At 39.8% G+C, this 12,099-nt stretch overlaps 1 protein-coding gene across 1 annotated transcript; it reads left to right on the top strand.

Moving 5' to 3' along the window:
- Window positions 1-5,618: 5,618 nt before the first annotated feature.
- Window positions 5,619-11,687, top strand: LOC127771245 (galacturonokinase). The gene is made up of 14 exons (XM_052297111.1): window positions 5,619-5,787; window positions 6,822-6,935; window positions 7,891-7,962; window positions 8,228-8,271; window positions 8,534-8,642; window positions 8,719-8,784; window positions 9,130-9,209; window positions 9,434-9,533; window positions 9,831-10,006; window positions 10,151-10,191; window positions 10,272-10,300; window positions 10,391-10,460; window positions 10,917-11,006; window positions 11,088-11,687. Exons 1-14 carry the CDS (start codon window positions 5,731-5,733, stop codon window positions 11,330-11,332), a joined length of 1,293 nt encoding a protein of 430 aa, XP_052153071.1. The 5' UTR covers window positions 5,619-5,730; the 3' UTR covers window positions 11,333-11,687.
- Window positions 11,688-12,099: the final 412 nt, after the last annotated feature.

The following is a 12,099-nucleotide window of genomic DNA, read 5'->3' as shown; positions in this document are numbered from 1 at the left end:
CACCGGTTGATTGTCGCGAATTATTTATTCTGTGCCTCTAAAAATAAATTTTCTAAAAAAACTTACTGCATTGCATAGATTCCTTGTTCTGAGCTATCAAACTATTTAATTTGTTATATTTATAATCATGTTGATAATATACTATAATAATCTAGTTAATCTGCTTCAACCCGCTAGAAAACCATCAGCTAGTATATCCGGTCTCTGCCGCTCACAGGATCAAATGCCAAAACTGCCAACGGTCAAGTCCTTTATATCTTAAGTTAATCTCCTCGCGTGTACTGTCAGTAACCGTCCTATAACATTAATTAACACTCCTAATTACGGTTTAAAAAAAACACACCTAAACTGTACGGTTACCTCTGCAGCCCTGGCCAGAAGAACAGTGAAACTGAAGACTGAAGAGATTCGCGGCCGGCCGGTCAAAAGACTGACCAAACCAAACCGGCAATGGCCGGTGGATGCAGAGGAACAGCGCTAGTAGTATCGGGAACTGCGACTCTGCCAATGCAGCAAGCTATTGACGGTTAAATTAGTTAGGGAATGCTTGCACAGTCAAACCCTACAAGAGATAGGCAGATGAAGTTGATAGCTAGCCACCTTGCAATGCTTTGTTCCATAGTTTCAGGAAAAGAAATATAATTTCTGATAATGAATTTGGACAAGCTTGAAAGTTTGAACGGGTCGTTTTATCCTTTGTCAAATGACTCAACTGTCGTGGCTAGATTGGACACTTGTTTCTTCCGTGGTTACTGTTTTTTGAAACGGATTTTCTTATTTGAAGAGAGTTTTTGAAGGAAAATGTCTGAAGAGAATGTGCCTGTAATTGTTCAGAACTTCAGATAAGAAGTGTGAGTCTCCAGAAGAAGCTGATGTAAGAACTTGTACTAGTACTAATCGACTGGTTGGATGCTAGTGGAAAAATCGCTAGGCTAAAACCAAGAGTAATTTTCAGATCACATCTCCTGTCCACTGGACCTGAACTGCGTGTGAAACCAAACCACACCCAAGAGCGATCGGCAGAGTCATACTTATTACAGACAGAATCACAGAAATGAGGAGCTGTGCACTGTGCTCGTGTCAAAAATACCACATTTTATACAGGAGTTCATGAAATCTGCAAGAGGTGATCCGCTGTGAAGAGACAAAAAGTGAAATTCGATCGTTTGATGCAGTGCAAGGGCTGCCGCTTTGGTGAACCATTGCATGCGCTTTAGGGGGGCAGCACAATATCGAAATGCCGCTGAGCTTTTTCTGCAAGTCCAACAAAGTAGAGTACTACGGTGTACTACTACTCCTCCACTTGTCTATTGCATTTGCAGGTTTTTGCAGCACGCTTCATAGGCATTCGCGTCTGCTTGCGAGAGTGCAGAGACACAGTGTGGTCACTCTCAGAGCAAGTATAACAGTGAGCTATAACTATAATCTTACGTGGAGAAGAGAGATAGAAAAAAATCAAAGTCAAAGGGGTTGGCTCTCATGCAAGAGCTAGCTTAAAATAATCTCCAAGACAAATACGTTAAATGTATAAGTGAGAAATAGAGAGAGAAAAAAAAATTGTAGCTAACCTTACAGCTAATTTATTATATATGTTAGCTTTAAAATGAGCTAATATTAAGAAATGATCTATACTATTATCCTTGCTCTCATCACTGAAGTCAAAAGCTACATGCACGCACTGATCTGCGAGCAATGTCCAGGAATCATGCCACTGATCCATCGGGTTAATCGTACTTAAGTCTTATCTAAAATTCCAGGTCGTACTGTACTACTACTACTACTTTGCTGTTCTGTGGCCAGTAATACCTGGAGCAGTCAGCAGATCACCATGGGAAAAAAAACAGTTCATCCAACTAATTTAACCAATTGGCAAGTTGGGAGACTTGATAATCATAAATTTATCTTGAAAAAGAAATGATGTTTTCTAGCTTAGATCAGCAGCCTAAGCTGATGTAGTAGAAGGCTGCGGCGTGTTCTTACCGGCGAGCACAGCCTCGCCGTTGAAATCAACGGCCGGGCAATTCTCAGGTAGAGCCACACCGATCTATTATATTCCTTTCGTCCAAAAAAATCAACCTGAACGAAAATATAATCTCTTTACAATGAATCTACACAGAAGTCACATGTTAGTTTTTTTTTATGAAGGAAGTAAGTTTTTAATTGTCACGCAAGGTTAGTTCCACCTCGCGCGACCGCAAGCGAGTCGTCCCGTGAGCCGCCGTCGCCATCGTCCTGGTAAGTCGTCGGCGACGGCAAGTCTCTGCCGCTGATGGTGCTTGTCGCGCAGTGCGACGCGACACGAAGTTAGCATCAGCTGCAGCGAAATTGAGAAACGGGAACATGTTTTACATAACCAAACCGATCAGTTCAACCCATATTGCGTTATGGGCTGGTCCAAGTGAAGCTCGTAGTGATTTCCTTTTTTTGGGCCAAGAACTCGACGGCTCGACAAATGGATAGTTGGGCCCATCTGGTGAACGGGCTGGTGCTAGAGTACTAGTGGAAATCTTTTTCCGAAACTTGTGAGCTAAGAATCAAATTCGTGTAGTAAAGGTCTAACCTCACAATTGTCCATGGCAGCATAATGCATAACCTTACAAGTTATTATCCATAGCACATCAGTTACGTTACATACAGATTCCTGTTCACTTTAATGCCAAAAAAAACCTTATCAAATTTTGGCAATTGCCAGCCAAAATTTTGGCAACTTACTAAAATTTTGATAAGATTTCTTATATAGTTACCAAAATTTGGCAGCAAACTAAATGTAGCCACTTTTTTTTGGCAACTTTACCAAAATTTGGTAAGGTTGAAAATGGCACCAAAGTGAACAGCCCCTTTAAATCATATGTTTTAACGAGTTTAACGAGATGAATCTTATTTCTAACTCGTGATGTTAATAGGTTGAACCAAGCTAGCTCGTTAACTTAACGAGTCTTACGAGTTGGCTCGTTAGCTATCGCGACCCTGGCAGATAACAACGCCAGCCCGGCTGGTCGTCTACTTGATGAGTGATGATGGGTTGATGGCTGATGAGGGTACCACACTACCACAGTCCAAATCAGGGCCGTGGAATGCACTCTCCATTTTGGCCGCTCTAGCCAGAAGAAAATCGGAAATCGGCCGGGACAGACAAACTCCATCACCAAGGGCCGCTCGTGGCGGCCGTGGGTTCCGCACTTCCGCTGCATGCCTGTATGTCACGGGTACCATGATTCGGCTCACATTTTCTGTCATTATGATATTATCATTATAGGTACTGACACGTAAAACAATAGAATATTGAGATCCGCATATCAGTGACTATAACGATAATGATATTATGGTAAATAGTCATCAACCTAGCTAGTGTGTCTCTGTAGCATTTGAAACATAATTCATCACATTATTAATACAAATCATCTACTTAGTTATATATAAAAGTAATTATTTTGAAAAAAAAATAAAGTTAACTTAATATCTTAAATTAAGCTTAGCTTAATCGTCTAAACAATGGCAAACAATGTCACAGAGGGAAGCTCTCTGATACCGTATTTCTATAAATACGGAGATTCTGCAGTAACAATGTAATGAGTAAGTTAAAAAAAAGAACATGACACAAAACATGGCTAATTAGTATCCTTTCGTTCTAGAATACAATAACTGATGAATATAGATAAATGCATATTTAAATTCGTAAATAAAAGCAAGTAAAATAGCAGGTTGTAATTAAGCTAACCACAAGCACATGTCACTACTACAAAACATCAAATAGATGCTAACACTATAGGTGTCGGAAGTGATAAAACTGGCACCTGTAGTGTCTTTCCCACCCACGCACCCTTGAGCCTGCCAAAATGCTATAGTTTTTAATATATTGCATGTGTAGAGAGAAGAAAAACATGGTACAGTTTTTAATATATTGCATGTGTATGATAGATAGGTCAAGTATTAATGGTATAATACATATCTATACGAAACTATGTACATATAGGCTATTAAATTAGCTGTAGATTTTTTTAGAGCTAGTGGTTGACTACTCCTTTTCATCCCAAAATATAAAGGATTTTTATTGGATGTTACACATTCTAACTTCTTTAGACTGGTGGAATAGAATGTTATCATATTCACTTAAAATACTTTATATTTTGAGACATAAAATATAGTTTTAAAACTTACTCTGAGTTGCTGCTATCTATGTCCTAAAATCATTGTAATTCTAAGTTATTTAGTATAACTAAGGTTTGAGGAGAAAAACTACGATGTCCCTCGTTATGTTGTATACTCGTTCCGTCCCAAAAAAAGACAACCTTGTAATATGATGGGATATGTCTATCCAAATTCGTTGTACTAAGATGTATTACATCCTAATACGATGTTGGCTTTTTTTTACGGAGGAAATAGGTAAGAGTAGGAGGGTGGTTAAGAGTAAAATGTGAAAAAAAAATTAAATGAGAAGTGATTGATAGGACAATTAGTAATATATTATAACAATTATTTTTTAGATAATTTTTTTGGAGAAAAGGCGCAAAGCGCCCAGCTTTTTACTAGAAATCATATGAGTTCATACAACGATAAACAAAATAAACGCGAAAAGGCTGGGGATTTTCCAGCTTATATGAGGCACAAACATGCAACACGCATAGCACTTAGACAGCGCAAAGTCTACACACAATTAACGAGTCTGGCACCGCGGACAATTCCGAAGGATTAAGACAAATTTTTTAGGCTGTGTTTAGAACTTGTACGGGAACCACCGACACTTTCTCTGTCAAAACTAGCTGGAAGTATTACATGGCGCTTACACCAACACAATGACAGGTAGCGACCCGTGATTTGGGTGGTGGTGATCGCACCAACCCAAGTGTACTCCACCGAGAACCAGCTCCGTAAATGGGACAAAACCCAACCCCACTCACTAAGGCTCATGAGTGGAATCACTCCAAAGGTGGGGTTAATTGCATTTGGTCTTGTGGATATGCACGTGATTTGTCCCTACTGTTTACTACCACTCTTTCTGATCTATGTAGATAAGACCAGAAACAACTTTGTAACAGAATTATCCTATCTAGGAATACATTTATATCGCTCTCTTTTATATTATAGGTCATGCTTTAATTTTTTTATAGCTAAACTTTTTATAGTTTGATTGAATTTATAAAAAAAATGTAACAATATTTTCAACACAAAACATACATATTATCAAAATAATTAAAACTACTAATTTGATATTGTAGATATTATTAAAATTTCCTATAAATTTAATTAAACTTGAAAAAATCATAAAAAAAAATCAAAGAGATATGTAATATAAAGTAGTTAATACACTAGTAAGAGACATGAGAAAAAACTACGTTCACCATATACAATATGCCTCAAATCAAAATATAAAATATAAAGATTACAACTTCGGTGTAGTACCGGAGTCATGGATGCATGACCCTATTCAACAGGATACAAATTTTTAATATCCATGAATATAAGTTCGGTGTTACGTGTGTAGTGGTGTAGTGGTGAGTGTCCGCATATGCGTTTGCTGTATACCCGCGAAAAAAACAGAGTACTGTTTACCCTGACACGTACAAAGCCTGTAAACAAACGTGCCACGTCATATCGTGCGGCGCGGAGGAATAAATACAGGAGGTGCAAGCGGCACGCTGGGGCAGAAGGCAGGCAAAAGGCACACTCATTCGCGGGCCGCACGTGCAGCGGCGGCGCGGCGCGGGTGGATCGCCGACGGCGAGAGGAGCAATGGTGGCGCCCGGCGGCGGAGGAGGAGGGGCGGCGTCGTGGCCGTCGGAGGGGGAGGTAAGGTGCCCCGCCCCAGTGGCATTGGTCGCTTTCGTAGAGCGGTGCGGGTGGTTCCGATCCCGCGCGGCCCCGTAGATTTTTCGCGTTTCTGCTTCAGTGCTTTGTTTGATTTGGGGGGCGAATGCTTGCGGGGTTGGGGATCGCGACTTCTCCGGCGAAATATTGCTGGGCCGGCGGCAGCACCGGCGGGGCGGTGACCCCCCGTGGCCATCGATCGATGGCGGCGTCACAGTGTAGTAGAATTACCTGCTTTCCCACTGCTTGGTTGGTGGTCAATCTACATCTAATTACCATGTTTGCAAAAACATTCAAATATGCACCTCTTTTATTATTATTATTATTGTTGTTGTTGTTGTTGTTGTTATTTGGAAAGGAATCGATTTTAGTTTTTCAGTTTGGTAGAGTGGTGGTGCATAATAAAAGAGAGGAAAGTATGGATTGGCAGTACACGTGAGATGGTAATGTTAGCTCGAATTGATGTGGCAACCATGGTCCATGGATGCTAGCACTTATTGAGAATTGATGTGAATTTTGGGATAAGATAATGTGGTACCTTTGCTTGTGCTTTCTGATGATGTGTCGAAGAGGGAAGGGGTGGATGTGCACTATGCTTTTGGACTATGTAGTGATGTGGATGGCTTCAGGATACGATACAATGTGCTGTAGTTTTCAAACAGCTGTATTTTTTTTTTGACAAGTCATCTGCTCCCAACTAAATCTGAATCTTTTCTGGTGTTCCAGCAGCATGAGACCATGTTTAGCCCAATGAGTCTTGAAGATAGTTCTAGCCAAGGAGCAATGAGTTTTTCTCCTATCAGCTCGAGTTTTGATATAACCAATCTGACATGCGGAATTTAAATTGCTCTAGTGAAAGTTGCATGGCCTTGAATATCCTTTTATTTTCTTTTAACTACATTGTTGAACTTACACGTTACTATAAATCTATGATAGGAGTAGCTTAGAGTACTCAACTAGGTTCATCCTGTTATGTATGGTCATCTTATCCTTCTCAATTGTTTCTGATGATGCAGCTTGATGTTGTTCGAGCAAAGGTAGTGGAGATTAGTGGAAGGGGTGCAGGAGAGGTCAGGGTGGTTGCTTGCCCCTACAGGATTTGCCCTCTGGGGGCTCACATCGATCATCAGGTAACTTTGTAGATATTATGTCCTTGATGTTTTCATTTTTCAGAAGAGTGACCCACTGTTAAGACTGTTGTATAAACTGTATGTTTGCAAATTATTTTAATGTGTTCTTATATTAAATTTGTATATGTGCATAGTCAGGCAGCAATGTAGCATAAATGGCATGTGCTTTAATGTCATATCGTCGTCGCATAAATGTGACATAATTGGACTGTTCTATACATGTGTGGAATGAGTTGATGAGACCTTGATGATTTTCAGGGGGAGTGTTAAGTACTTGACAATAAACCTAGCTATAAGAATTTTCCTCTGCAAATGTTGGAAATATATTAGCACTAGCATAGTGGTGGTGATTTTTCCTACAAATAGAATAAAGCTCCCACTTGGGTTTGTATTTGGAGAGTCTTTGGATTAAGTCTGTAAACCTGAGTTTATTTGAGTTACAAAGCAGATCCATCAATATTGGTGGAATTCAATTTCTCTTTATTTCTGAGCAGCACACGTAGTAATTCTTTAAAAGGGTGGAAGTTGCATAAACTGCTAATTTACTTAGTTTCGTGGGAATAAATTTTCAGGTCATAACATATTAAATCAGTCAGCAGTAAGAGAAAAGTTCTGTATATTGGATCATCACCATCTCTAACTGACTAGAATCAACACAAACATCCTTGCAGTAACTATTTTTTTTACCAGTTCTTAACCTGTTGTTGGCGGTATCTACCTTAGGTTATACTCTACCTAAGGTAATGAATTAGTTTTATCATTTCAAAAATTGCTGGATACCCTCTAATGTTAAATAATTCACTTCAAGGAGAGCTATATTAGTTGGGTATTTATGGAAATGTGTTCCCATGAACACCTTATTGTTACAAATATCATGAGTTGACTTCAATTCAAAAGAACCTCTGCAAGGGATATGGTGGTTGGCTAACTTCTATTCTGTTCTGCATTACGGCAGGGTGGAACTGTCACAGCTATGACCATTAATTATGGTGTACTTCTCGGTTTTGTGGCCTCTGATGATGCCGAGGTGAGTTATTGTGCTTAAACATTTTTATCTGTATGCTCCCCTGAAATTCCAAGTTAAGTTCTTTGTGCCAAAATAACATACCATCCTCCCTTAATTGCCCCTTTTCCCCTTTCTTTCTCCTACCTTTTCTGAATATACATCAATCAGAACATATTGTCTCCATTCAAATGATAATTTCTACACGCTGACTCACTCACATTATCCATCCTGTCATAAAAAAATATGCTTATATATAACACTGGTAATCCTCTGGTTTGTTTTACAGATTTCACTCCAATCTGGTCAATTCGAAGGTGTGATACGATTCAGGTATGTTTGCGGTTGCACCATGTTTTGGTGTTCTTGGTTAACATCAAATAGCATAGCCAGCTGATTCATCCATGCGCAACCTTGACAAAATGCACTTTTTTTTTCAAATCTCTGTTAGCCTTTTTTTTTTCCAATAGACGTGCTGCCTCACCTATTTCTCATTGTTCTGTTCACCCTTTTTGTTATAGCTGTGTTTCCATCACTAAATCCTCGCTTTGTTAAATTAGACGACACTCGTTTACGTGTTTCACCACTTCAACAGAGTTGATGACTTGCAAAAGCCCATTGAAAACCCAGAAAACATAAACTGGGAGAGCTATGCAAGAGGTGCTGTTTATGCCCTGCAAAATTTTGGATATGATCTCAAGAAGGTGACTTTTACATTTAATAATTCAAAGTCCAGAATATCTTATGCTTTAAATAATATTGACAGATGACTTCTTGTAGGGTATTATAGGATATATTTCTGGTGTGAAAGGACTTGACAGTTCAGGGCTCAGTTCATCTGCAGCAGTAAGCTAAATGATATGTCATGTATATTTGAGTTAAAATTGCTGGCACAATCATCTGTAATATGTAGAAAACTGGAAATATGAGTTTAGTGCCAACCTAGTTGTGAATCGAATATGCAGTATTTCATAATCATGACATATACTTGGCTCACATTTGACTTGGAGTTCAAAGCAAATTTGTGAAGCTACTAACTTTGTACTAGTATCTTCTAAACCTTCAGCTCACCATAACAAGGACAGAAACTTCCAGTTCTTACTCTAGGTTCTCAAAAGAATTATTAATATAATTGATACTTTGGTTAGTTATGTGATCATCAAATGCCTATTTCTGTATGCTCCTCATCAGGTCGGGATTGCCTATTTGATGGCTTTAGAAAATGTGAATGATCTGGTTGTATCACCAGTGGACAACATTCAGTTGGACAAGTGAGTTTGTTTCCTTTTAGTAAGCATTCCATGTGGACTAACATTATGAATTCATACATGGGATCCAGAACAGTTCTAATTTCAAGTATCTATGTTGAAGTCCCCACAACTATCTACTATTGCCATGTTCTAAAGCAACAATCAAATATTGCTACATAAGATTTATTAGCTCATTGAGTCATGGTCACTAGCAGAGTTCTTAATTTCATATCCCTATTTGTCAGGTCCATCGAAAATAAATATTTGGGTCTTGAAAATGGTATTCTGGATCCATCAGCTATTTTGCTCTCACGGTATGGCTATCTCACCTTCATGGACTGCAAGGTAGTACTTTCCCTTGTATTTTCTGAAAGTCTACTATTTTAGTAATATATTCAGTATGACTTCTGTTTTTTCAAAGTTTTGAGACTGGTATATCATTTTTTCTGTAAAAAAGGCTTTTTTTTTTATTCACACAAGTTCATTTTTTATGATATTGCATTGGGTCCATATAATTATTTCAATCCTTCTCGACAATTCTTTCTTTGTTTTGTGGTTTCATTGTGCATAGTTTTAGAAAATGTGCACTTCAATGCTCTCTGTTAGCATTTATAGTGACTGAGACTCTCTTTGCTTGAGTAGACCGCCACACATTCCTACGTCTACTTCTCAGCGTTGAGTAAAAGTCAGCAATGTCAAGGAGAACTACCATTCAAGATTTTGTTAGCCTTTTCAGGGCTGCAACATAACCTACCGAAGAAGAGTGGATATAATACGCGAGTTTTTGAGTGCAAAGAGGCTGCCCGTGCTCTTTTATGGTGAGCTTTGTTTGAGTATAACAAACTCTGTCAGGCAAATATGCATTTTGTTCAGTTTGCAGATTCGTCTATGATGGATGTTGGCAGATATTTTGTTCAGAACATACCCAATTTCAATTATCATTTTGTTGTTTGAATTCCCAGTGCTTCAGGCTGTGAAGATGCATCAAGTATTCTTCGTAATGGTAAACTATTTATATGTACTTTTTGTTATGACCAACTCTAAAATTTAAGGTTGATACCATTTTGTTTTCTTCTAACACAGTTAACCCAGCCATATACGAGGCTCAGAAGGTTGTCATTTGAATTCTCTCTCTTAAAATATTTTCTTACTTGTACCATATTTTGAATCTGAATACATTCCATCACACTCTTTTCTTGCAGTGTATATTAGAAGAAAATCTCGCTAGGAGAGCTGAGCACTACTTCTCTGAGATGAAGCGAGTTGTCAAGGGTGAGCACAACCAAATATTTTTCCGTGCGCTCTTTTAGTATTTGGTCCACTCATTTAAATTTCTACTCGATGCATATGTACTTTCATGAACACAAATAGCAAATTACGTAATAATTAGCGATTGTACTACTTGCTGTAGACCTTACATCATGAAGAACTATATTTGCACACTTCTGCTACCTCTATTGTCTCCATAGATGAACTGCTTTTACTACTAAAATTTGGCATTCGTTGTGACTTAACTTAAAGCCATATATGCAAAAGAAAGAGGCAAGATTATGATATTCTTTCTTGTATTCCAATACGCACGAGGAATCAACATATTGAGTTGTCATCTTAGGAATCAAAATGCTTAGTAGAGTACATATATTCTTCGAACCTGCATCTTTACCAAATTTGAACTGAAAGTGCAATGACATATTATAGTATAACAATATCCGGATACTCTGTGTTCAGGAAGAGATGCGTGGGCTCGTGGAGATCTTCGTGAGTTTGGCCAGCTGATCTCTGCATCTGGTCGCAGCTCCATACTGAACTATGAATGCGGTATGTCGATCGCACGTTAGACATCTGAGATAATAACCATCACTAAAAACTCAATGGCTGCTTGCTCTCACAAATTGGCAGGGAGCAAGGAGATGATCCAGCTGTACGAGATCCTCCTCAAGGCACCCGGCGTCCTCGGTGCGCGGTTCAGCGGCGCCGGCTTCAGAGGCTGCTGCCTCGCCGTCGTGGAGATCGGCCACGCGGAGGCGGCGGCGGCGTTCGTCCGGGCCGAGTACGAGAAGGCGCAGCCGGAGCTGGTGAGCAAGATCCCGCCGGGCCGCCGCGTGCTGGTCTGCGAGCCCGGTGACGGCGCCCGCGTCATATAGCTCACCGCCCACCGCCGTTCTGCCGGTCTCGCCGGAGCAGCCTCGCATTGCCGTGCCCGGCGCGCCGCGAAGGCGGTGGCGTCGTGGCGACGCCGGCGTGCAAGGATGGACGGTGGTCGCTTGGGCCTCGGCGCGGCGAGCTCCCCCGGTTTACGCGTACGGAGCTTGGCTAGTTCCAGTTGAGACTTGAGAGTGGGTGTAATGGTAATGGTATAGGTACAAACTGTCCGTGTGTATACGGGTACAGACTACAGAGTGCCAGCTTTTGTCCGTGTATGTGTAGAACCAATTGATGATCAATTTTTGATAAATATCTCAGCAATAAGCAGCGACGTAGATATGTACTATTACATGATGACTACGATTGCATTGCACCGATGATGAAAAGGCGTTATCGTTCTTGCCACTAATTTGATGGTGCACTTGTTATTTTTCAGTCCATATTTCTTTCGCGAGGATTTTTTTTCAGTTGGTATTCCCAAACATGTTCCATGGTCAGAACGTAATAAGCAGAGAAAAAATTGATAGCGCATAAGCCCAACGTGAGATGATAGCGCATAAGCTTAGCCCACCAATGTTACAAGCAAAGGGTTAGAAATCTGGAATAGAGGGGCTGAGACATGGTAGTTTGGAAACATAGGGAAAGTCCAACTTAAGTTTCTTAACTACTCCCTCCGTTCCCCGTTCTAAAATATAAAGATTTTTAAGATTGAACACATGTATTAATAAAATAGATAGAATTAAATAGAAGAAGGTTGTGAATGGTT

Source organism: Oryza glaberrima, chromosome 4 (genome assembly GCF_000147395.1).
Source record: "Oryza glaberrima chromosome 4, OglaRS2, whole genome shotgun sequence".
NCBI classification, from domain to species: domain Eukaryota; kingdom Viridiplantae; phylum Streptophyta; class Magnoliopsida; order Poales; family Poaceae; genus Oryza; species Oryza glaberrima.
The sequence above is the reverse complement of the archived record's forward strand: the minus strand, read 5'-3'. Positions and strand labels throughout refer to the sequence as shown.

Bases quoted from the DNA above. Each gene is read 5' to 3' on its own strand.
- LOC127771245 (XM_052297111.1), top strand. From the start codon at position 5,731: ATGGTGGCGCCCGGCGGCGGAGGAGGAGGGGCGGCGTCGTGGCCGTCG. The intron at 6,936-7,890 runs GTAACTTTGTAG...GCATTACGGCAG, and splicing joins GGGCTCACATCGATCATCAG to GGTGGAACTGTCACAGCTAT. The intron at 9,210-9,433 runs GTGAGTTTGTTT...CCTATTTGTCAG, and splicing joins GACAACATTCAGTTGGACAA to GTCCATCGAAAATAAATATT.